Genomic DNA, 22,708 nt, shown 5'->3' with positions numbered 1-22,708 from the left:
TCATTATACAACCTTTGATCAAAGTTCTCTGAGATAACATGACATTTGCTGCGCTCACGCTTCCAGAGAGTCACTACTGATCTCGCATTTCTGCTGTGTGCAGGCAACAGGCGCAGAAGACAAAGTCTGGGACTGAAACAATATGAACAATCTGATGTGAAACAGATTTGACACAGACCTGGAGGAGACATGAACAGATTTTATTCAATGCAGATGGAGGAGCCGCAGAACGGGAAAGTAAAAGAGTCCTTCAGGTTTGTGGCGGAGGTGAAGAAAGATGTGTGGAGAGACAGCAGAGAGGAGCAATCAGAGCCCACCTGTTCTCTAAGTGTCAGAAAGATCTCCTACACAGTCAGGTAAGTGCTGCTGACAACCAACACGAGTAACTCAAAAACAGACTCAGAGAATTTAACTTAATTTACTCATTATTACTTGACTGTGATTGTCTGATTATCTGATTGTTCATAAAGAGCTGATTCTTCCCACAGCCGAGATAGACATCGTGTTGAAAAAAATAAAATGCTAATATCAAAAATACTGTCCTTGTCCTTAAGCGTGTGTGCATATATACATGTGTTTCACAGTGAACGTGTGGGTCCGTGGTGGGACTTACCCTCCTACAGGAAACGATGGACTCGTCAGATCCTGAATGATGTCTCCTTTCATGTTGACAGTGGGCAGATCATGGGCATACTGGGCAACTCAGGTTCGAGGTTCAGTTCAATCCAAGAGCCAAATGTTTAAAGTGAAAAAGAAATACAACGTTTTTTATCAGGAAGCGTTAAAAATCAGTTAAATCATGAGTGTTTTATGCATATGTGTCTTTATCTGCACTTTTCATTATAAAGGCTCAGGAAAAACCACATTGCTGGATGCCATCTCAGGGCGGATTGGGAACCAGGGCACGCTGCTGGGAGAAGTCTTCGTTAATGGTAGAAAACTGAAGCAAGAGCAGTATCAGGACTGCTTCTCCTATGTGCTGCAGGTAAGACAAAGAAACGTCCACGCATCAAGATTTAACTCATAGCTTTTACTTATTATCCCAGTATTGCATTTCTATTGATACAATATTGATATAATAAGCATTCATAAATAATTAAAAGTAATATTAATGTTAATATTACATAGTGTTATATGTGTTAATATTATAAACATATAAAATATTATGTGTTAATAACTATTAGGTTACATATAGGTATTACATAAATTACATAAATTACATACAATAAATGTTAAAATAACACAACAATTGTGTTTAAGTTAAATTAACAGACTTTTATTTACACTTATAAGAAAATTGTTTCTCTGTTTAAGTTAATAAAAGCCTTGGGTTGCTTAATATCCTTAACTACCATATCAATTTTGACATTTTTAAACTCGTCATACGCTTTTCTGTTGCTTTATTACAAAAAACATGTACATTTATAAACAATTTACTGTGTAATTTTAAACAGCTGCATAAAAAGCACATTTAAATGGTAATAATATACACAGAAACAAAAGAAAAGCCGTCTAAGACTGCATGACCTCCATACTTTGTTCAAATTTCGGATTCTAATCCTTTCACAACATCAGTTTTTTGGGGGTCAGGAGTTCGAGTGGTTCGATCACTGGATCCTCACGTTCAATATTTGGCCAAAGTGTCATTGTGTAAATACTGAACCCTGGTTTAAAATCACTGCACACCTGAATGATCAACGGTTCAACAAAAAACTTCCTCTATTACCGTTTAAGTTTATTATTAATTATTATTACATTTATTAAGTTGCATACTCTCGCACACACTCAGATGTGCATGCTAGCTAGTGACCGCTTCACACGAGTGGATGGAAAGGGTAAGGCTAAAATAAAATATCAGTTTGACAAACTGAATCCTTAGTAACGTCCAAAAAGCCTCTAAACATTTTTTTTTCACAAAAAAATAAATACAATAATTTCCAGCTACATCTACACAAGTCAAAAGAGGGTCCACAGGCATTCACCAAACATTACAGATACTGAACCCCAAACTGACTCCAGTGCATCCATTAGAGTGTCAGTGTGTGCATAGTAGTAAGACATACCTTCACAATGGTAAAGAATTCATGGATTGAAACCCAAATGAAATTTAAAAGATGGGCCCAATCCCATCTTTTAAATTTTGAGCAATCCTGCTAACAATCAGATGGATAACAAACAAAAAGTCAAAGCAGTTGAAATTACATGACTTCTAATAAAGGACAATTTATTCCCAATTCATAATTGTCACAATTGTCACTTAACAGAAGTTGAAACCCAGCAGTGGACGTGTTAGACAAATGATTAATGGGAGACTGAACAGAGTTTAAAGTAATTAGCAAATAAGTTCATGCACATTTCACTTTCCTGTAGTTCACACAAACACTCATTAAACTTTCCACTACAGTTTCAACTGCAGCTGGCCTCATGCACATAGCCTGTATGTATTTAGTTTTGCCTGTGGTTGTACAAACCGCCACAAACTCAATGAACATTCTGCAGTAACTCCTGAAAAGCTGCCCTGGCCTCCGTATGAAATTAACTTAAGACCCCTGATAGCCTCCTCATATATGTAATCTCGCAATGAGAGGTGCTCAAGTGTATCCAAAGCCTGAATTAAAAACACTGGTTTAAAACCAGCCTTGCTTCTTTTCAAATCATCTCTCCCCTCTAGCTGATAGCTCCCCCTTCTGCTCTCTAAGCCTCGTCATTAACTTCCGCTGCTAAGCTGTAGATGAGGAGGTGATATGAGCTCCTCATATTAAAGTCATTCAGATGAGAGAATAAGGAGAAGTGGGATTGGGAGGCGCCATGTGTTAATTGAAGCAGGCAGCAGGTTCAGCTGGTTTAAGTCATGCGCCTGTGCCTGTGTGTATGCACACATCTGAGGCAAAGGTATATTACAGATGGGTCGCACTGGCATATATGAACATAGACGTTTGTGAGGATATACCGGTATGCTCACTGTACGGGGATGTGCTACAAAGATGCTATAGATGGAGAGAGTGTGACATAAAAGTATCCAGTCCAAACATATACTTCCATTTGTTTACTGATGACCACTCAAGAGAAATACTGAGATGTTTTCTTAATCCATCTCCTTGAGGAATAGAGGTGGTAGTTTCTAGTTTTAAGGTGACCAAATCACAATTTACAGTGTTTTTTTGTGTCTAGTTTCTTTTCTGTTAATGCCCTGTTTTCTCTTTCTACCATTCTTTTCCAGAGCGATAACTTGCTGAGTTATCTGACAGTGGAGGAGACTCTGACCTACACAGCTCAGCTGGCCCTGCGGAAACGCTCGGCTGAAGCTATCAAGAAAAAGGTGACTTTAGAGCTGCGTCTGGGTATTTCTTTCATTATTTTCTTAAACCTGGCATCTCTGCCTGCTACAGAACATATCCCAAAAAATAAATAAATAAATAAATTACAGGCTGATGGATATCAGTATCCACTAAGATGTCAGCACACAAACAGTTTCAGTGCTTATTTGGATGATCAGCTTAATCTTAGAAGGTGCATTGCTGTGTTGTTTTATATTTTAGGTTAGTTAAGTATGGCTGAGTTATTGCTTCACAGAGAGTCGTGTGCAGCATCAAGATGACTGAGAATGTGTTACAATTTGTTACAGATCTCTTTGCTTACAGCACATAAATGCTGCAAATGCCCATTTTTAAAAAAAGAGTACCTGACCTGACATTTAAGAACGGCAGGTCAGTTGTTCTCAGCCTAATATTTTGTTTGAGTCCCTCGCTCTGAAATATTTCCAAACTGTAAAAACAGGAAAATATTGCTTCTCCTAATCTTGTGGAGCAAATACACTCATCAAGGTCTAATGAAGCTCATGTGGTGCTTGGCACCAGCAGTGGGTCCTTTGGATCTTGTAAGTTTAAAGTGGAAACAAGATGAGTTTTTTTCTGGTGCTGGTTGCTTCTAGTTTTTTCTTTCTTGTTCTTTTGAACATTATTTTTTTAGACTGTGTAGATTGTTGCTGAGGTCAGACTCAAACCCCTGAGCAAATTTCTGAGTATTGTTCCCATGAGCAGGGTGATTATCTGAAGAGTTCACAGCAAATCTTTTCATAATAATGAGGGGATTTTATTCCAAAGTTTTAGCTGATCAATGTATAATATCTCCTGCAGGCCCTTTTTTAGTAGATTTGCTAATAGTTGTAACTCTTGTCTCACCTGAACCTTGACCTCTGGCTCCCATGTAGGTGTCAGCAGTGATGGCTGAGCTGAGCCTTAGTCACGTGGCCCACAGTGTTATTGGAGGTCAGGTTTTCCCTGGGATCTCCGGGGGTGAGCGCCGAAGGGTCTCCATTGCCAGTCAGTTACTTCAGGACCCAAGTGAGTAGTGCACCTCAGGAGATCACCTGAGGAGATTTACACAAGTTCATCTCTGACCAACCTGTTTCCTCCAAAGCAAACATTTGCTGTCGGTTTATATCAAAATAATGAGGTGACGCAGAGTAAAAGTCATTAATCACTCAAATCTTCACTTTTAATAGATGTAAAATAGATAATAAGAGGGATTAGAAGTGATTTTCAAAGACTTTGGCAGATAAAAGAAAATAATTATATATAACATGCTTTCATAAAATGTTTCAAAATATGTCTTTGGTGGAGTCGTGAAAAGGAAAGTTTCAATGAGGTTGTGTCTGAACTTTGACTGGGCTATTGCACCACCTTGATTATTTTCTTTTTCAGTCATTCTGTTGTAGATTTGCTGCTGCTTGTTTGTCAGACTAGCAAACTGCCAAAACAGGACTGCATATAGTCCCGTGAAAACTTTCTTTTTTCCCACGACTGTGGGAGAATGCAGCAGAGGGAGGCAGAAGGATCAGACGCATGAGAACAGTGGAAAGTTCACCACATAACCTGTCTCTCCCCAGAAGAGTTATGAAGTCCACACTGGAGAAAAACAAAAGGATCTAAGTGAGACAGGAGTAAGAAGAGACAGAGAAAAGGGAGAGATGGAGAAGAGTAATAAAGGACTGGGTTATCACACCGTAAGGGGAATGAGCAGAAGCCCACCTCAGTGTGTGTGTGTGTGTGTGTGTGTGTGTGGTGTGTGTGTGTGTGTGTGTGTGTGTGTGTGTGTGTGTGTGTGTGTATCCCAGGTGTAGTTTATCAGGACTTCAGTCCTCTGGGGAGGATGGAGGGTCTCAGTCCTCATTCAGGATTAAAATGCCCATGAACACACTCACACACACAGAGTAATGAGGAGTTCCCATTCGGTGACTCTCCAATCAACCAGGAAATGAATTAATCTCACAATTAAAGTATCTGCTAATTCCACTCTGCTTTCATAATGCGAAGAGCCAATCTTTTAATTGTCCTAATTAGAGTAATTAACTAAAAAAAAGAGAACTCACTTATCTCCGCAAGTTAAGTCGGCTCCACAGAGAGTCCTGCAATGTGCCACTTAATAAAAAGTACATCTGAGAGTTTTTACTTAGAAGGAAAAAGTTATTGTCCTGCCTTTCACTTATTCTCAGTGTTTCACTGCGTGACAAACCTGCAGTGACAGCAGTGATGTCATTGGGATGCTGTCGTTGCAGGGGTGATCCTATTGGATGAGCCGACCACTGGTCTGGACAGCATGACCGCCAATCAGATTGTAGTGCTGTTGGCAGAGCTGGCCAGGAGAGACCGTATCGTCATAGTAACTATCCACCAACCACGCTCTGAGCTCTTCAGGGTGGGTTTTTGAGAAGAACTGGTGAAAAAGAGAATGAATGGCTTGTAGAGTCAAACTCACACCTATGTGCCAACATCAGCTACATTTATCTAACTCACAGCTAAAGAACTTGTTTTGTTTTTTTATCAGAATTACACCACTTCATATATTAGACACATATTAAGAAAACATTTTGGTTACACTGTACACATGAGTCTTTGATCCTTTGATAGTGAATGTTTTGTGAAAAGTTGCATGCTGATGGAATCAAAGGAGCTTGAAAAGAAAAGCGTCTGGACTTCTTTAAGTTGCTTGAAGACGTTTCACCTCTCATCCGAGAAGCTTCTTCAGTTCTAAGGTCAAATGGCGGAGAGTCCCAGATATAAACCCAGTGGGAGTATCCCGCCAAAGAGGGACAAAAGGACCCCCTGATGATCCTCTAATCATCTGAGCCAAGGTGTGAAAATGGGTGTGGGTCCCAATCAGCCAGAGTTTCGGGTGAGCTCATTGTGAAACCTGGCCCCACCTTATCATGCGAATTCCTGAGGTCAGATGGCCCAGGATGTGAGTGGGCGTTAAGGCGTCTGGGGAGGGAACTCAAAACTGGATTATAGATGGCAGAGAGTTGGTGTCGTAAACCACCGCCTGTGTTCAAAGATGGTCGCTCACAGTGGACATAGATGGCTTCTTTCACTCCTCTTTCAAACCATCTGTCCTCTCTGTCCAAAATGTGAACATTGGCATCCTCGAAAGAGTGTCCTTTGACCTTAAGATGCAGATGGACAGCTGAGTCTTGTCCTGTGGAGGTGGCTCTTCTGTGTTGTGCCATGCGCTTGTGAAGTGGCTGTTTGGTCTCTCCAATGTAGAGGTCTGAGCATTCCTCGCTGCACTGTACAGCATACACCACATTGTTAAGTCTGTGTTTTGGAGTTTTGTCTTTCAGGTGAACCAGTTTTTGTCTGAGTGTGTTGCTGGGTCTGAAATGCACCGGGATGTCATGCTTGGAGAAAACTCTCCTGAGTTTTTCTGATACACCGGCTACATAGGGGATGACAATGTTGTTGCGTCTGTCTTTCTTATCCTCCCTCGCTGGTGTCTGATCTTCTTTTCTGTGCCTCTTTGCTGACTTTATGAACGCCCATTTAGGATAACTGCATGTTTTGAGTGCTTCCTTTACATGTGTTCCTTCTTTTTTCCCTTCAGGCTTAGAGGGAACATGTTCTGCCCGGTGGTGTAGGGTCCTAATCACTCCAAGCTTGTGTTCCAGAGGGTGATGGGAGTCAAAGGGGAGGTACTGGTCCGTGTGTGTGGGCTTCCGGTAAACTTCGATGTTGAGGTTGCCGTTCTCTTCAATGTGCACAGCGCAGTCCAGGAAAGGCAAACAGTCGTCCTTTGTGTCTTCCCTGGTGAACTTGATGTTTTCATCCACGGCGTTAATGTGCGCAGTGAAGGATTCCACTTCTTGTGTCTTGATTTTGACCCAGGTGTCGTCTACATATCTGTACCAGTGGCTGGGTACTCTTCCTTTGAAAGAGCCAAGAGCCTTCCTTTCCACTTCCTCCATGTAAAGGTTGGCTACAATAGGTGACACGGGGGAGCCCATGGCACAGCCATGTTTTTGTCTGTAGAAGCCTTCGTTGTATTTGAAGTATGTTGTGGTAAGTCAGAGGTCTAACAGTGTGCAGATCTGATCGGGTGTGAAGTTGGTCCTGTCTTCTAAAGAGCTGTCTTCTTGTAGTCATTTTCTGACAGTCTCCATGGCCGCTGTGGTGGGTATGCAAGTGAAGAGAGAGACTACATCAAAGGACCCCATGGTTTCATCTGGGTCCAGGGTAAGTTTCTGAACCTTGTCGGTGAAGTCGGTGGAGTTCTTGATGTGGTGTGGGGTGTTCCCCACGAGAGGAGCAAGGATGGTAGCAAGGTGTTTTGCAATGTTATAAGTGGCTGAGTTTATGCTACTGACTATGGGTCTGAGTGGGACACCTTCCTTGTGGAGGTCAGGGGCCAGGTTTCACAATGAGCTCACCCGAAACCCTGGCTGATTGGGACCCACACCCATTTTCACACCTTGGCTCAGATGATTAGAGGATCATCAGGGGATCCTTCTGTCCCTCTTTGGTTGGGGGGGGGGGGGGGGGGGGGGGATACTTCCACTGGGTTTAAGTCTGGGACTCTCCACCATTTGACCTTAGAACTGAAGAAGCTTCTCGGATGAGAGGTGAAACATCTTCAAGCAACTTAAAGAAGTCCAGACGCTTTTCTTTGCGAGCTCCTGTGACAACGATGACTGAGAACCTTCACAGACATGCTGATGGAATAATATTGTTTCTTTGTGTGTGTCTACCTCCAAGGTGTTCAACAGGATAGCTATAATGAGTCGTGGGGAGCTAGTATTTTGTGGACAAACAGAAGAGATGGTGGATTTCTTCAGCCAATGTGGATATGAGTGTCCAGAGTACTGCAACCCCTTTGACATCTATGGTACAGTATGACAGGACCCAGCACACTGCACGGTGTTGTGTTTTTATTATAAGTCTTCTTTTTTTTTTAAAAAAAGATGATTTTTCCATAGCTTGAACATTAAAAATTCAATTTGATGTCAAACAGTTGACTTCACCTCAGTGGACACACGCAGCAGCGAGAGGGAGGCAGCCACATTCACTCGCATGCATGAAATCACTTCAGCCTATCAGAGGTCTACCATCTACCAGAGCATGCTGGAAAAAATGGAGCAGAGCTTGCAGAGATCAGACAAGCCCGCCATACCCTTTAAGAGCAAAGAGTCACCCAGCGGTGCTGCCAAACTTGGAGTTCTCCTCAGGTCAGTGTGCTTGTACACACCACCCATAAATCACTATTTAAAACTGAAATATGATCACAATATTCCAGGTACAAATTACAAATGTCACTTAGTGTGCTGCTTTATAAAAGACATGTAACATATACAGATTACTTCCATGCATCATGATGATTTTTTTGTAGGGTATCAGTAGGTAAAACATTTGCTCATTAATTTTGCCTTTCTGTTCTGTGTGCAGGCGCACAGTAAGAAACCTGTCCAGAGACAGGATGGGTGTTCTGATGCGTCTATCCCAGAACCTGATTTATGGTCTGTTTGTGGCCTTCTTCGTCATACATTTAGACATCGACGTCACTAAGGGTGCTGTGCAGGACCGCATCGGCATAATCTATCAGAGCATCGGTGCTTCACCATACACGGGCATGCTGAACGCCGTCGCTCTCTGTGAGTTCCGCCAACACCAAACATCTGCTCACCAGGATGAATTAGTACATTTACATTTGCACGTCCCAAACACCAGGATGTTGCCTGACAGTTTTATATATAAAAAAAAAAGAGGAAGCTGGATAAAAACTTTGAGTCAGTAACTTGAAAACATGATTTTTTTCTTATTCAAAGACTAAATTAAAACATAACTCAGAAGCAGCTTTGCTCAGTGCTAGTACTGACTCTTGATTCAGGATAATGTTGGCTTCCTTCTCTTGGACAGACAGATCCAATGAAGAGCTAATAAAAGCAGTTTCAACACTTGGAATCAACTCCAGATTCCTTTATCCGCTTATAGGTATCAATTAATTTTGAACTTTTGAAAATATCTCAAATTGACTTTAATTCCTAATCAGCTAAATGCAATACTCTTGTTCAAACCCTTGAATTAAAGCTGAATATCTGCACTTCAATGACATCGTGACTAAATTGCACTGTTTGACCACTGTGGTGGTGTACCGAAACAAAATCACAAAAAATGTATCACTGTTTGAAAATGTATGGACTTAACTGTATAAAATGCTGAAAATAACAATTAGACAAGACAAAAGACAAAATGTGAATGTCGACTTTGTTGTCCATACATTCACTTAATCTATGTGACGTTACAGCACATCTCTGTGCATGTTTCTAACAACATTTAATCCACGAGGTGGGTACTTGTTAGTTCTGTGAAATGGATATGAGGCATGTTTATCGCAGCTGTGTGTGAGGCCACTTCCCCCTGATTCAGTTGTAAAATCACTTTAATTTCTTACTTACTTTTGTCACCTTTGGCAAAACTGTGTAAAGTCTAGCTTAATCTTGGATGTTAAAGGTATGTAGACTATTGGAGATAAGAATACATGAAAGAAAAAATGTCTATTAGAAGACCGTGCATGAAGTCATACTTTAGTTGCTGAGGAGATCCTTCAGTTTACATATTTGAAATGATCATTGGGTGTTCATGACCTTTAATCTGTTCAGAGCTCAATGAACCCGAGTGCCATTTTACCTACAAACCTAGAGAACCTACAATACAGTACAATATTGTGTGCACATAGATTTCCATGATTAACAGTTTTATGGGTTTTTTAATAATGCATGCTTTGACTTAAGATAACATCAAATACAGGGAGAGAAAAATTTGCACTAAGTCTCCTGTCAGCATTTTATAAACTACAACCACAGCAGTGTCTTGATCTTTTATAGAGGACTTGTGACCGCCTTTTAACCCACTTTATTTTTAATGTCAGAGAGATTTATGATTTTTATTTGTGGTTTAACAAATAATTTGGTCGTTAGTGGCTTTGTTCAATATCTGGGAGACTTATTTAATGAGTGAAAAAGTAAGGTTAAGAAAAGGACAACAATCAATAGACAAAAAGGCTCTATTGGAATGTGGGTTTCAGTGATAGGAATGGATGAATGAATCATCTTGGCTGTATTTCCTTACTGTCGGTGACACCCTTCGTCATTTACAAGGTTTTATCAAAACATAATAAAAATGTTCCAGTTCTTGCCAGATCTGACAGGTAGAGATAAACCTCAGATGAAAAACAACACTTGACATATCACACAGTGTCATCATATAGGCCAGAAAGCAGAAGCACTTTGTAAAAAATTGAGTACACCATGATTCAGTAGCTTGTAAAACCACCTTTAGCAGTCTTACTACATCAGTCTCTCACACGGAGGGATTTTTTGAACACTATTCTTTACAGCATTGCTTCAGTTCATTGAGGTTTGCAGGCATTTGTCTCTAGAGAGCCATTCTGTTAGAGATTTGCTGCTGAGCTTGGGATCATTGTCCTATTATTCTGTTAGCCAAGCTGTAGCTGTAAGACTGTCAGTCTGACTCAAACCAAATCAAATGCCCTCCACTCCCACAGCTGACAGTTAATAGGTGTTTGTGTGGATATGTTGTGTTTGGATTTCTCAGAATGTGACACTGTGCCTTACAGCCAAACATCTCCACCAAGGACATTGTTCCAGATGTCTTGTGGTGTCTTCAGCTGCAACTTTAAACCTACAGTACACTGTGCTGCCATGTAGAGAGAAGAGATTTTCCCCTGGAAACCCTTTTTAAACAAGCCATACTTGATCAGTCTACTTTTCTTTGTGTGCGTGTGCGTGTGTGTGTGTGTGTGCTGTCTTGAACGTAAACTTTTAACTATTTTATGCTAACCAGGCTCAGTAGAGTCTGAATTGCAGCTGTGGGGTTTTTTGCAGTTTCCATGAGCATAGAAAATAAATTTGCTCCGACGTCCACTCCTGGGAAGGCTGCCAACTGTTTTGAACTCTTTCTCACTGTAGAATGATGTCTTTATAAGCCTATAATAATTACTTCTTAAAGATTATATCTAACATCTTTATTGTTTGGCATAGATAGGGATGATTGGACATGCTGATGTTTAATTAACTGTGTGCATTTGATCATCAGCACCTACCTGCTACTTACCTCCTTAATTCCTTTGGCAGTAGTAAAGATGTACTTAGTTTTTCATGTACTGCTTCTGCATTTTGGTTTAGTTAATAATAACATGGTGCAATATGTCATCTGTTGTTTTTAATCTGCGCTTGTATTTACCTAATTTGGAGGACCAGATGATTTTTATTATGTCTTGATATATAAAACCTAAGAGAGTATACTTTCTCTTTCCTATGACTGTATCAACATAGTCTAAAATCTTGGCTTCAGGTCTCCAGCCCTCACAGACACTGAGGAGAATAGATGTGATAAACGATTGGGCTGAGCTGAAGTCAGCCTCTGTAAACACTCAAACAATCAGAGGTTGTGCTTGGGGATATCATTGTGACCTTCAGTCTCAGAGATAACAACTGATAGGATTCAATGAAAAGCTTTTTTTTTTTTTTTTTTTTAAAGAAACAGGCCCATCAAGTTGTCTTGGTAAATTCTTGGCATAAAAACAAGAACACCTGAAATATGGAGCGATTGCAAAAATGCATAATCGCCATCATCCTGTTAAAGGAAAGCCCTTTTGATATATTTTGTTTTCATATGCATGCTTTCAGTTATGAGACAATAGAACAGAATGAACTGTTCATTATAATATGCAGATTTTAAAGTACTGGAACTGAATGAAATATGGAAAAGGTAAAACTCCACTTAAGAAATTTTTCTGGGTTTTGTACTCTTGAAATCATCATATTTTTCCCAGTTTAATGTAAATTTAAAAACTGCAAGCAAAACAACATTAAGCCTTTTATACATACATGTGCATGTGCACAATCACTCAGCATTATTATATCCCTTGAATAATCAGTCTCAGATTTGGCAGGCATCAATATTTGACAGTATTCATTTATCTAATTTATATCTATTAAATATAATAAAGTTACTCTTTAAAAAATAAAGGAATAGGGTCAGGGTTTGTTTTTTGTTGTTTTTTTTTTTCAGATTTGGTTGATTTTATATCGAATGGACCAGAAGTCACTTTTATCTTTTTTGCACCCTTTCTGTTTTTATACTCACAGTCCCAGCATTGCGAGCCATCGGTGATCAGGAGAGTCAGGATGGACTCTACACTAAATGGCAAATGTTCTTGGCCTACATCTTCCACATCCTGCCCCTCAGCATCCTGAGTGTCTTCATCTTCACCTCCTTCCTTTACTGGTTGGTCATAAACTTGATGTGTTTTTGTGTTGGCGGTGGAAGAAGCACATTTATCCACTCAAGGATTTTGGTTTCATAGTCATCAATGTCTCTCCTGTGTGATTGTCTCTGCCTTGCTTTGCTCTCAGGACAGTGGGGATGCATCCGGAAGGTTTGCGCTTCCTGTGTTTCACTGCTGTAGTTCTGGTGCCGCATGTTATAGGTGAGCCAATTAAATAAAAGGGTAAAGTGCTATTTTGGGGGGCACAAATTGGTTGAATGCATTTAATAGCCACGTTTCCACTTTCTTTATCTTTTAGCTGCACATATTCATGTTTGTTTGTTTTTTTCCACTCTCATCAGGTGAGTTGCTGACTGTGGTGCTACTAGGTGTGGTCCAAGACCCTAACATGGTCAACACTGGAGTGGCTCTACTCAATATTGCAGGGATAGTGGTGGGATCTGGCTTTCTAAGGTAAAATCCCAAATATGCTTAACTTTATGATGAGAAAACTTGTGATTTAGAATTTATTGAAAATGAAGGTATAATAATGCTAACTCTCAGGACATATGCTCACTTTCCTCTCCTCTTCTTTGCAACAGGAGCACCCAGCAGATGCCACAGGTCTTTCAGTGGCTCAGTTACCTGACTTTCCAGAAGTACAGCTGTGAGCTGCTCATAGTCACGGAGTTTCATGGTCTCCAGTTCACATGCAGTAAGTTCATTTTTAACATGGGATCATCCTATGCTAGAGGGAATGCTATTTTGTTAATTTGGCCAATATCTACACTATTCTGCGAGTAGTGTAGAGGATAAAGCAGGAAAGATCATTAGAAATAACTGATTTCAATTATCTGTCTTACATTTGATCTTTCTGCTATTGGTCCTTTTAAGACTGATTTATAAAGGATGGGTTCAGGATCAGTGGTCAAAGTCACTCAGCAGCACTTACAATCATTTAGACTAAAAGGTAGGGGTGGGTTTTTATAATCGATTTATCGATTAAAATCGATTCTGGCTTGGGTAACGTAAAATCGATTCATTAAAATCCTGAATCGATTTTTTAATATTAATTTATTTTGCCCGAAATGCCAGAATCTCTGGTGAAACCTCACAAAATTTCAACAACCACCAAACAGCTAAGACAGTAAATGAGAGCAGGTACACGGCTTCTGCACAAAGACGTAAACACACAGCGCGGATCAGAATCAGTGAGATGTCGCCTTTCTCAGCTGACGGTCGGGGCTGAAAGCCGACGGCTCGCTGATTCTGATCCGCGCTGTGTGTTTACGCCCTTTTTGCGCTGATCATATGGCTGTTAGTTTTATCTCTCTCCAAACAATATTGACCGAACCAGCAGCAAAAGAAGATCCAAACTACGCTTCACATAAACATCGTCATGAATTCCCTCTGACTTTTGCTGACTTTTCAGTATAAAAATCACACTTCATGCACAGCTCTCTCTCTCTCTCTCTCTCTTTTCTGCATTATTCGCTTGCTTGTTACGCACAAGTCTACCGTTGTTTACAGCGCTGTCGGCCGACGTTTTTTTTCCCCTTTTACTTACTTCCGAAAAGTAAACCTAATTTCTGCCGTTCAATATTGAACAAATTTAAACTTTTTAAAATTAAGCAAAATGCAAAACGCTTAGCCGTGTCTCTAATAAAACCGCTGTAACTTCAGAGGTAATGTTCATGTGTTGATTAATGGTTTTCTTTCGTTTTTGATGTACTGCAGATTATTTTTATAAAATCCCAGGCCAGGAAAAATCACCTTCATGTTTTTCTGTGTTTTATCTTCAGCTACTTTGACACAAAGGCCTCTGCTGTGATGCTCACACCTTTGATAAAGTCTTGCGTGTGTCAGCTTCCTTTTAATAGATACAAAAATATGTAAATGTACTGATCTGAATTATAATATTTCTGACTGTCAAAATTTCCCAGATTCAAATCGAATCGAATCGAATTAAATCGAATCGTGGATCGAATCGATTCGGGACCTTGTGAATCGGAATTGAATCGATTCTAGAAATCAGTGACGATACCCAGCCCTACTAAAAGGCACTTTCAGAAGATGAAATCTCTTAACACTTTTTTGTGTTTTTGTGATTACAGATAATTCCACATCTTTGCCGGGAGCTTGTGTGGTCACCCATGGCAATCAGATCATTGAGGAGGGTTATCCTGGCGCATTGTCCCGATACACACTAGACTTTGTTCTCCTCTACGCTTTCCTGCCTGCTCTGCTGCTGCTGGGCATAATTAGCTTTAAGATCAGGGACAAGGTTGTGCGTCACTAAGCCCACAAACACACCTTTGTGGGTAAAATCTTCTTTTTAAGTTAAGCTTATAAAGCATTTATGTTATGAAATTCACTATTCAGAGATGACCTACACCCACCACTGTATTAGGTACACCGTACCCTTTTTGCTTTCTTGATAATAAAGGGATGGACATTTTCAGCAATACTCAACAGACTGTTTAAATGATGGCCACCTGGTAGCAGCCCAAAGTGTGCTAGGAAAATAAATTACACCACCAGCAACAAACTCAACCACTGATATAAGACAGGATTCATGTTTAGTTTTTGTTGCTGATTATGCCAAATGTTGACCCTACCATGCAAATGTCATAGCAGAAATCCAGACTTTTGGTGAGTTTGTGTGATTTGTACCCTCGGTTTCTCTTTTCTAAGCTGACTGGAGTGGCACATGATGCCACTGAAGCCCAATTGCTTTAAGGTTTGACGTGTTACGCATTCAGAGATGCACTTCTGCTTATCATAACGAGCGCTTTTGAGTTACTGTTGCTTTCCTATCAGTTTGAGGCATTCTGACAATCAAAAAGCCATATTTTCTTTTTCAGAACATTCTCCTTAAACCCAAGAGATGGTTGCACTGGAAAATCCTAGTAGATCAGCAGTTTTAGAAACGCTTCGACCTGCCTATCTGGCACCAACAACTATGTCATGATCAAAGTCGCTTAAATCCTCTTACTTTCAAATGCACGCTTTGAATTTCAATGTCTTACATTGTTACCACGTGATTATCAGATTAAACATTTGTGTTAAAGCACTTTAACAGGTATACCTAATAAAGTGGTAGTATAAGCACTTAGAATAAGTTTAAATGTTTACACTTGATGCACACAATGTAGTACAGCACGGTTTATCTCTGTTCACTGGGATGAAGCCATGCACATTAAAACACTTAAACATCTGCAGATGTTCTGTAAACTACTTGAAAGATGTTACCTGAAAAACGAGCATGTTTATGGCATGTACAGTTTTCTTGTGGTAACCTTAATCCTAGAACCACTGATGGCCGGGAAGAAAAAAAACATAAATTTGTTTGTTTTGTTTGGAAGAACAAACATTATTATTGGTAAGCTAAAACTATATTTTTCTTGATTAATTAAAATGTCAGCATTTATTTATGTAATTATAGAAAAGTACAACAGAAAATATAATACAAAAGTAAACAAATAGAATATATATACCCTGTACATTATAACATGTTGTATGTGTGTAATAAAGCAGAAGATATCTCATGTCTCCAGCTCTAGACCTTTCCATGATTTCGCTGCATTCCTTTTATACTGCTCCAACTCCTGAAAAACAGACAGATGTAACACTTTTCACATATTACTGAGGCAATACAAGAAAATCAAAACAGTGCAGGTAAATGCAAAAACACACGCTACTGTGAAGAAATACTCAAGACTAAATCTGATGATGCAGATGAAGGAAGGTTCCACCAAAGGCAAACGTTTTCAATCTTGTTCTAATTTTACTGTTATAAATTTTAACATACACTCAACAAAAATATAAACGCAACACCTTTGTTACTGCTCCCATTCCCCATGGGATGGACGTAGAGACCTAAAATTCATTCCAGATACACAATATAACCATCCCTCCCAAACAGTGGTCACAAATCAGTCCAAATGTGTGGTAGTGGGCACATCTGCTATATTGAGATAATCCATCCCACCTCACAGGTGTGCCACATCAGGATGCTGATCTGACATCATGAGTAGTGCACAGGTGTACCTCAGACTGCCCACAACAAAAGGCCACCCTGGAATGTGCAGTTTTTTGCGCTATTGGGGGTCTTATATTTTTGTTGAGTGTATAACATGCCAACTTTGGCGTATCGAGTTTGAGATGCAGCCCTCTGGTTTTTTCCAGCTGAACATTGCACGTCTGACCTTGTTTGACTCCAGGGACGACTGGCACACGCCTGAATGCTCCACACTTCGAAAATGCCAAAACGTCTACGTCTACAGAGGCGCTCACACCTCAGAGCAGTACTGTGAAACTTTCTTTTTTTTATATCAGTGTAAATAACCACAAGACACTGAAGCGCCTAAACTACAACAAATACACATTAACGAGGGGAAAACAGAACTATAGTTAATTAGCTTAAAACTCTTAAGATTGGTCTTTATTTGTATTCGTACTGAACTATGCATTTATACATTTTTACTTTGCAAACCTATCTCTAAATTCATTGTGTTGTCTCTCAAATAAAGAGGTCATTTCTGACTACCATGATCTGCTGAGATTCTTTTTAATCCAGACTAGAGGGTGCTGTCTAGAAAGGAGTTTCTCAAGACTTATTTGGAATTAACCTTTAGCCTGTTTTTCTATTGAGTTCTCAGACCACACAATGGCTGAGTGAAACGACGAGCGCCAGGTGAAAGTCAGTCAGCGATAACAGCCGGTGACTCCATCGGGTTACTGCAGTTCAAGTTCCAGAGTGGCACTATTGCAGGCAGGAATGAAGACAGCTAATCTCTAAGTTTATCACCACAGGATATAAAGTTACAGCCTGTTCATTTCAAGACAGAATCACTACTAGAAACAGACTACTGAAGGACAAAGTGTTACTTTGGAACATTAACCTTCTTTAAGATGTCGAATGAGTTTCTCCATTTGTATATTTTGTACAGCGTACACAGTTTTTAACTCTGTTACCCACGCCAAACAGGCCATGTCATTCGATTGATTTGTCTGTTTGTTTAGCTATGTTTGTTTGTTTAGCTATGCAGGATTACTCAGAATGTTATATGAACAGATTTGCATTGAATTTTTACCACAGCCTCGAACGCAACAATACAAATCTGGATTTGGATGCAGGAATTTTTGGGGGATATTTTACTATTGGGAGATGGAAAAATTAGACATCACATGATATCTTTGCAAATTCATATAAAATTGAAATAAGGAAAATCGGATAATGTCAAACTGAACTGAAGTCAGATATCCTTCTGGATCCAGAGACTGAAGTCCTTCTGTCATTTCGACCTTGCAATTTCAGACTGCCCATAATAGTGTTTAAAAAAAGAAATATACAATATATTTTTATTCTGACTATTAATATATTATATATTCATTAGCTTTTGTAACTTTGTATCCCACGAGCTTGTCATTTTAAGCAGGGTTATTATTTTATAAACACACATATCTTAACAGCCTCTTTTATCTGGGCTGCCATTATGTCTAATCCCTTTATCAAATGAAACTGTGCTATGTCACAGAAACTTATCTTCTTCATTTTGCGTTAAATGCTTTAGTGATTTATTATCTTCCTAAATACTTGCTACCCCTCAGAAGGAGGACAAAAGTCAGGGTCACGAATCTGAGATAAGTGAATGGGAATTCTGATTACCACTGATTAACCACCGTACTGCCAACTCATGAGTCAAGAGACTTGACTGCAGTAGGTCTGTCAAAATAAATGCAATGCAAACACGTATATAAAGTATTACCTGGTCTTTCTGGGCTCTCATGGCATCAATCTGAGGCTCACTGTACTGGGGATCTTTGGCTGGATCCTTTAGCTCTCTCTGCTCATTTGTACTCTGCAATGACAAAGTTGGTTAGACGAACAGATGCTTTTAAATCATGCAAAAGAAAAAGTAGTTTGTCTACATAAGTTGGATTTTGCAGAAGACAAACATGTTGCCAGAAGCTTAACTACCTCTGGGGGGAAGACACGCTCATACACTTTCTTCCAGAGGTCTTTTGGATTTTTAGCATGGAGAGACGTTATATCCACATCGACAGTAGGTGGGGAACCTATATTAACAGATTTTAAATAAAATATCACACCAAATGTTAAATAAAGGAGGGTGGATTTAAAGGAGATGTTTTGTTTCATCACAGAGTTTTGTAGTTTATTCAAAACTTGAAGACATTTCTACTTTTGGCTACTGGGGGGCGCTGTGCTCACCTATTTGACCGAAGGAATCAGAGCCTGCTGGAATGATGAGCGGCTTGAGGGGGTCAGAGGAAACAGTTTTCCTGATTACAGAAAAAAAGAACAAGAAAAACAGTATTACAGCTAAAACATTAACCAACAGACCCTAACATAGACAGCATTTTACATTTTTTTTGAAATTCTCAATGAGAGCAACACACATTTTCCCTTCAAGAAACAATGACAGTTGTTGTAAGTAGCAGCCATGCTCCTTTAAATGCAATATCTAATACCTCCATCATAAACAAAGGTAAAGATTATAGACTTCTGAGTGTGTATATCTATCTGGAGCTGTCCCATCACATGATTATATAACTAAAGTGAATATCCTAAGCTCACACTGTTTATGAAAACCTGTTCTATATCATACAATTTTTATACAGTACAAAAATGTAAATAAATCTGCAATGAGACTGTGAAATCTAGTATTATCAAGCATTAGTGGTAACATTAAAGTAACTCTATTGACACTATAATCTAAAATGAAAGCCCATGCCCATTACTGCTTTGTGTTCAATGTTGCTTTATCCTCCTCACCCTCTCTCCAAACCGAAAGCCAGGTGCAAGAAGAAGCTCTTGGTTTTTGATATAAGGCTCTCTGATTTGATGCTAGTGAACTAATCAAAGCATTAGGAGACACAAACACAAATACAAAGCGGTGGTTAGAGACAGCAAACTATAAGAAATATATGAAAAAGTGCAAAATTATTTGTTAAATACAAATGTGCTGCAGGAGCATTAAAAACGTTCTTACAACGAGAGAGGCCACGTAGTAATGAGCAATAAAACGCAGTGTTTTACTGACAACTTTCTTCTTGTCAGAGTCAAATTCCTGAAAAGCAGATGGGAAAATTGGAAATCTTATATACAAATATTACTGAAATTTATGATCTAATAATAATTCTGTGTACGTGTCTTTTTTTAATAAATCATTTAAAAAGAGTACAAATAGTGTGTTTTACCTGGAAGATGTCGTACTTGCTGCCGATGATGAGCAGAGGAACAGGAAAGGGACTGATCAACTCTCTGTCCTGCTGACAGAATCACAGTTAACTCTGGAGACAGCACCGGCCTTACACACTTTTACACTTTTAGTTGAGATTTGCTTTTTGTTCCCTCTGACAATAAAATATCTATTTTCACCATCTTGGTTGCATTTGTCAGGTCAATGCAAATTTTACTTTGTGACATTTGAGTGTTTAAAAAGCCAGAGGCATGAGTAGTTCATGTAAACACTTTAAATATGCAACTTGTTACGGATGCCTCAGTGCACCAGCACATTTACCCATTGATGACTGTTTTTTTTATCATCCTTATTAATCTGCAGTCTCTTTGTGCTGCATCCCTTGTGCTGATCGACTGTAGAGGCTCACCTGTATCACCATAAACCCTGAGGAGGCAGAGCTGCCTTTTCCCTCAGTGCTTTTTACAGTCTATTATGTATTAGCTGAGATGGAAGTTACTTGTGATCCTGTTCTTGGTTACATTAATTTAGTCTAACGATATTGATATTATTAGATAATACATGGTTAAAGAAATTTGCTTCATCTCACATGTTGAGTTCCTTTGAGTCGTGGATTTAGAAATTGTAACACAGCTATAAAATTGCTGTAATACAAATTGTATGTGTAATGAGACAAGGTCTTACAGGATAGTCTTTAGGTAAGACACGTGCTGCTGAGTGGCTGGGAGTCTGGTGTTTGACTCCGGATTTGGATTTCTGTACTTGGGAGGAGGTTCTCTCTAGGTGAGCCTGTGCAGCCTGCAGTAGCTTCTCCATTGTTCCCCACAGAGCGTTGGGTTTAGACAGGTCCAGGACGAGGATGACTGAGAGACAGCTGAACAAGACAGGAAAGGAAAGATGGTTTTCCTCTGAGGTTCAGACCAAGAAAACATTCTTCTTCTCTACTAACATGACATTGCTGTTCAAGAGATTCAGATTTTAAAGATACAAATAATAATCTGAACAGAAAAGATAAATAACATAATTCACACTGTGAATGTGTCAAATACTGACCCCTATTCAAAAGCAGGATATTTGTAAGAGACCTACCTGATGGTGACAGGAGTGATGGGGATCTGGACGAGGTCTGACAAAGAGGTCCCTCCTCCCAGCTCCCATAGGTGGGCTATGTCTTTAGGCTGAAATAAGTATATAACAGTTTTATCTTGAAGTTACATAAACATCCAGTGCAACCCTAACCCTCTATGGCTTGTTCCACATTTCAGCTGCATTTAATACCAAGAACTAAAATATTTACTTGCATAATGAGCACATCCTGCCACATAAGTACACTAAACGTACTCTCTAATGTGGTCACTGTGCTGAAATACTGGAAGGAAGTTCCTTCCTACTAACGCAAATAAAACATATACAGCATAAGGTGTATAACCACATTTGTCTTCTCATTTTTAAGAGACTAAAGCAAAGTGTCCAAGACTAAAAGGATTTACTTACCGTGTTGTGTCCTCGTGCTCGTCTGCCAAAAGTGTACTCCAAGGCCAGAGTTGGTTTGGATAGTTCATCTCTAGTAGACAAAAAAAAAGTGTGTTTATACAAAGTATGATGTCATGAAACTAACTTGTGCTTTTGGTTAAATATTTTACAGTACCTCATTCGTGTGTTTTCTCTAGATCAGCAGAGACACACTACACTTCCTTCTGGCCTTCTCTGTATTTCTCCATTAACACTCTCAAAGCAAACGGTACATCTGTAGAGGTCGTTCTAGACATGAGCCACACTGCTGCTCACCAATCATCACCCCGTTTCCCAAACAAAGCTTAAACTCTTTCCCATATCTTCATGGTATGTCTTAACAACTCTATCCCTCTGTTGTCACTACAGCTCTGCACATCACGCTTGTTCTTGAAAATCACTACACTTCTTTTCCATTTCTCAGGCATCCTCTCACTCTTCAAGAGTCCACTCTTAGCTCACAGCTGCCATCACTTCCTCCTTACTGAACTGTCCTCCTCTCTCTCATTTTCTTCATTCATTAGCTCTTCAAACTACTTCATCTTCTCAACAGCCTCTCATCATTCATTAGTACACTTCCTTCCAGCTCAATCTTGCCGCCAAGCTAATTTTCTTTCCTTAGTGCCGAGCCTCACATAAGCCTTTCCTTATGTGAGGCAGATCTACATGCTTTCCCAAATTTTTATTTGTTAACCCCTCCCTTTGAATAATTGCCAGCACTCCCTCATCCCACCACCAGGTACTCCTTATGTCAATAGGATACACCAAATACTTTCTTGGCAATCTCCCTAAACACTTCAGCCATATAAAAGCTTTGCCAAATATTGACTGTGAAAGGATCAGCTTTAGCTTTCGTGTTTCACTTTGCATGGTGTAAACTGCCCCTGCAATGGGTCTGAATAGTGAATATGAAGAGGGGTTTAGAGCACTCTAGTCTGCCCGGGCATCATCATACCAACCTGTCCAAGCACCTGAGGAGAATGGACGTTTTGCCCTAAAAAATAAACGGATGTGAGTTTACGCAGTACAGTAACAAGATACAAGCGCTTCCGTGTGAAATCAGTGACACACACACCCCAGCTTTGCTCCCCATCAGAAGCACCGTCCGCTCGTTCACAGCCTCTCCACCGTCCCTCTCCTCTGCACCTCCGCTCTCCCGGCTGTGGACCTCCGCCGCAGCCAGCTCCCATAATGTGTCCGAGCTGACCCATACGAGACGAGACGGGACGAGTCGGTCGACAGATATTACTATTACTGTTATCACAGTAAACAGTTATAATGATAAAATAAAGTAATTCTCACCTTATTTTTGGCATCGAGCTCGATGGTTAGCGAAGGCTACACAGCTAATAGGAAGGCTAACCGTTATAAACGTAACCAAAGCAACAGCGCGTTTTGATGACGTAACCATC

At 39.8% G+C, this 22,708-nt stretch overlaps 2 protein-coding genes across 4 annotated transcripts; one reads left to right on the top strand and one right to left on the bottom strand.

The window, feature by feature from the left end:
• Window positions 1-90: 90 nt before the first annotated feature.
• Window positions 91-15,504, top strand: abcg5 (ATP-binding cassette, sub-family G (WHITE), member 5). The gene is made up of 14 exons (XM_082556217.1): window positions 91-356; window positions 585-706; window positions 849-985; window positions 3,221-3,319; window positions 4,211-4,343; window positions 5,558-5,697; window positions 8,028-8,157; window positions 8,284-8,497; window positions 8,715-8,920; window positions 12,440-12,578; window positions 12,707-12,780; window positions 12,921-13,032; window positions 13,161-13,273; window positions 14,673-15,504. Exons 1-14 carry the CDS (start codon window positions 190-192, stop codon window positions 14,855-14,857), a joined length of 1,971 nt encoding a protein of 656 aa, XP_082412343.1. The 5' UTR covers window positions 91-189; the 3' UTR covers window positions 14,858-15,504.
• Window positions 15,505-15,720: 216 nt separating this feature from the next.
• dync2li1 (dynein, cytoplasmic 2, light intermediate chain 1) lies at window positions 15,721-22,706 on the bottom strand. 3 transcript variants are annotated; one of them, XM_082557049.1, is made up of 13 exons: window positions 22,599-22,706; window positions 22,372-22,498; window positions 22,256-22,290; window positions 21,279-21,348; window positions 20,874-20,962; window positions 20,469-20,658; window positions 19,783-19,851; window positions 19,575-19,652; window positions 19,358-19,437; window positions 18,794-18,864; window positions 18,542-18,639; window positions 18,330-18,422; window positions 15,722-16,166 (listed from the first exon to the last, which is right to left on the bottom strand). In XM_082557049.1, the coding sequence occupies exons 1-13, from the start codon at window positions 22,610-22,612 to the stop codon at window positions 16,104-16,106; spliced, it is 1,077 nt and encodes a 358-aa protein (XP_082413175.1). In that variant the 5' UTR covers window positions 22,613-22,706; the 3' UTR covers window positions 15,722-16,103. The 3 variants fall into 3 exon arrangements, with proteins under 3 accessions (XP_082413177.1, XP_082413176.1, XP_082413175.1); XM_082557051.1 differs by lacking the exon at window positions 22,599-22,706 and having other exon boundaries at window positions 15,721-16,166; window positions 21,433-22,290; window positions 22,372-22,448; XM_082557050.1 differs by lacking the exon at window positions 22,599-22,706 and having other exon boundaries at window positions 15,721-16,166; window positions 21,433-22,478.
• Window positions 22,707-22,708: the final 2 nt, after the last annotated feature.

This window comes from Aulonocara stuartgranti, assembly GCF_965226115.1.
Source record: "Aulonocara stuartgranti genome assembly, chromosome: 13".
Lineage (NCBI taxonomy): Eukaryota > Metazoa > Chordata > Actinopteri > Cichliformes > Cichlidae > Aulonocara > Aulonocara stuartgranti.
This window is presented reverse-complemented; position numbering and strand designations above follow the sequence as displayed.

Excerpts from the sequence above, each read along its gene's own strand:
- dync2li1 (XM_082557049.1), bottom strand. Across the intron at positions 20,963-21,278 it reads GAGCACGAGGACACAACACG|CCTAAAGACATAGCCCACCT; the intron begins GTAAGTAAATCC and ends TACTTATTTCAG. Across the intron at positions 19,438-19,574 it reads ACTACGTGGCCTCTCTCGTT|TTCACTAGCATCAAATCAGA; the intron begins GTAAGAACGTTT and ends TGCTTTGATTAG.
- abcg5 (XM_082556217.1), top strand. The coding sequence starts at position 190 with ATGAACAGATTTTATTCAATGCAGATGGAGGAGCCGCAGAACGGGAAA. Across the intron at positions 3,320-4,210 it reads CTGAAGCTATCAAGAAAAAG|GTGTCAGCAGTGATGGCTGA; the intron begins GTGACTTTAGAG and ends GCTCCCATGTAG. Across the intron at positions 13,274-14,672 it reads TGGTCTCCAGTTCACATGCA|ATAATTCCACATCTTTGCCG; the intron begins GTAAGTTCATTT and ends TTGTGATTACAG.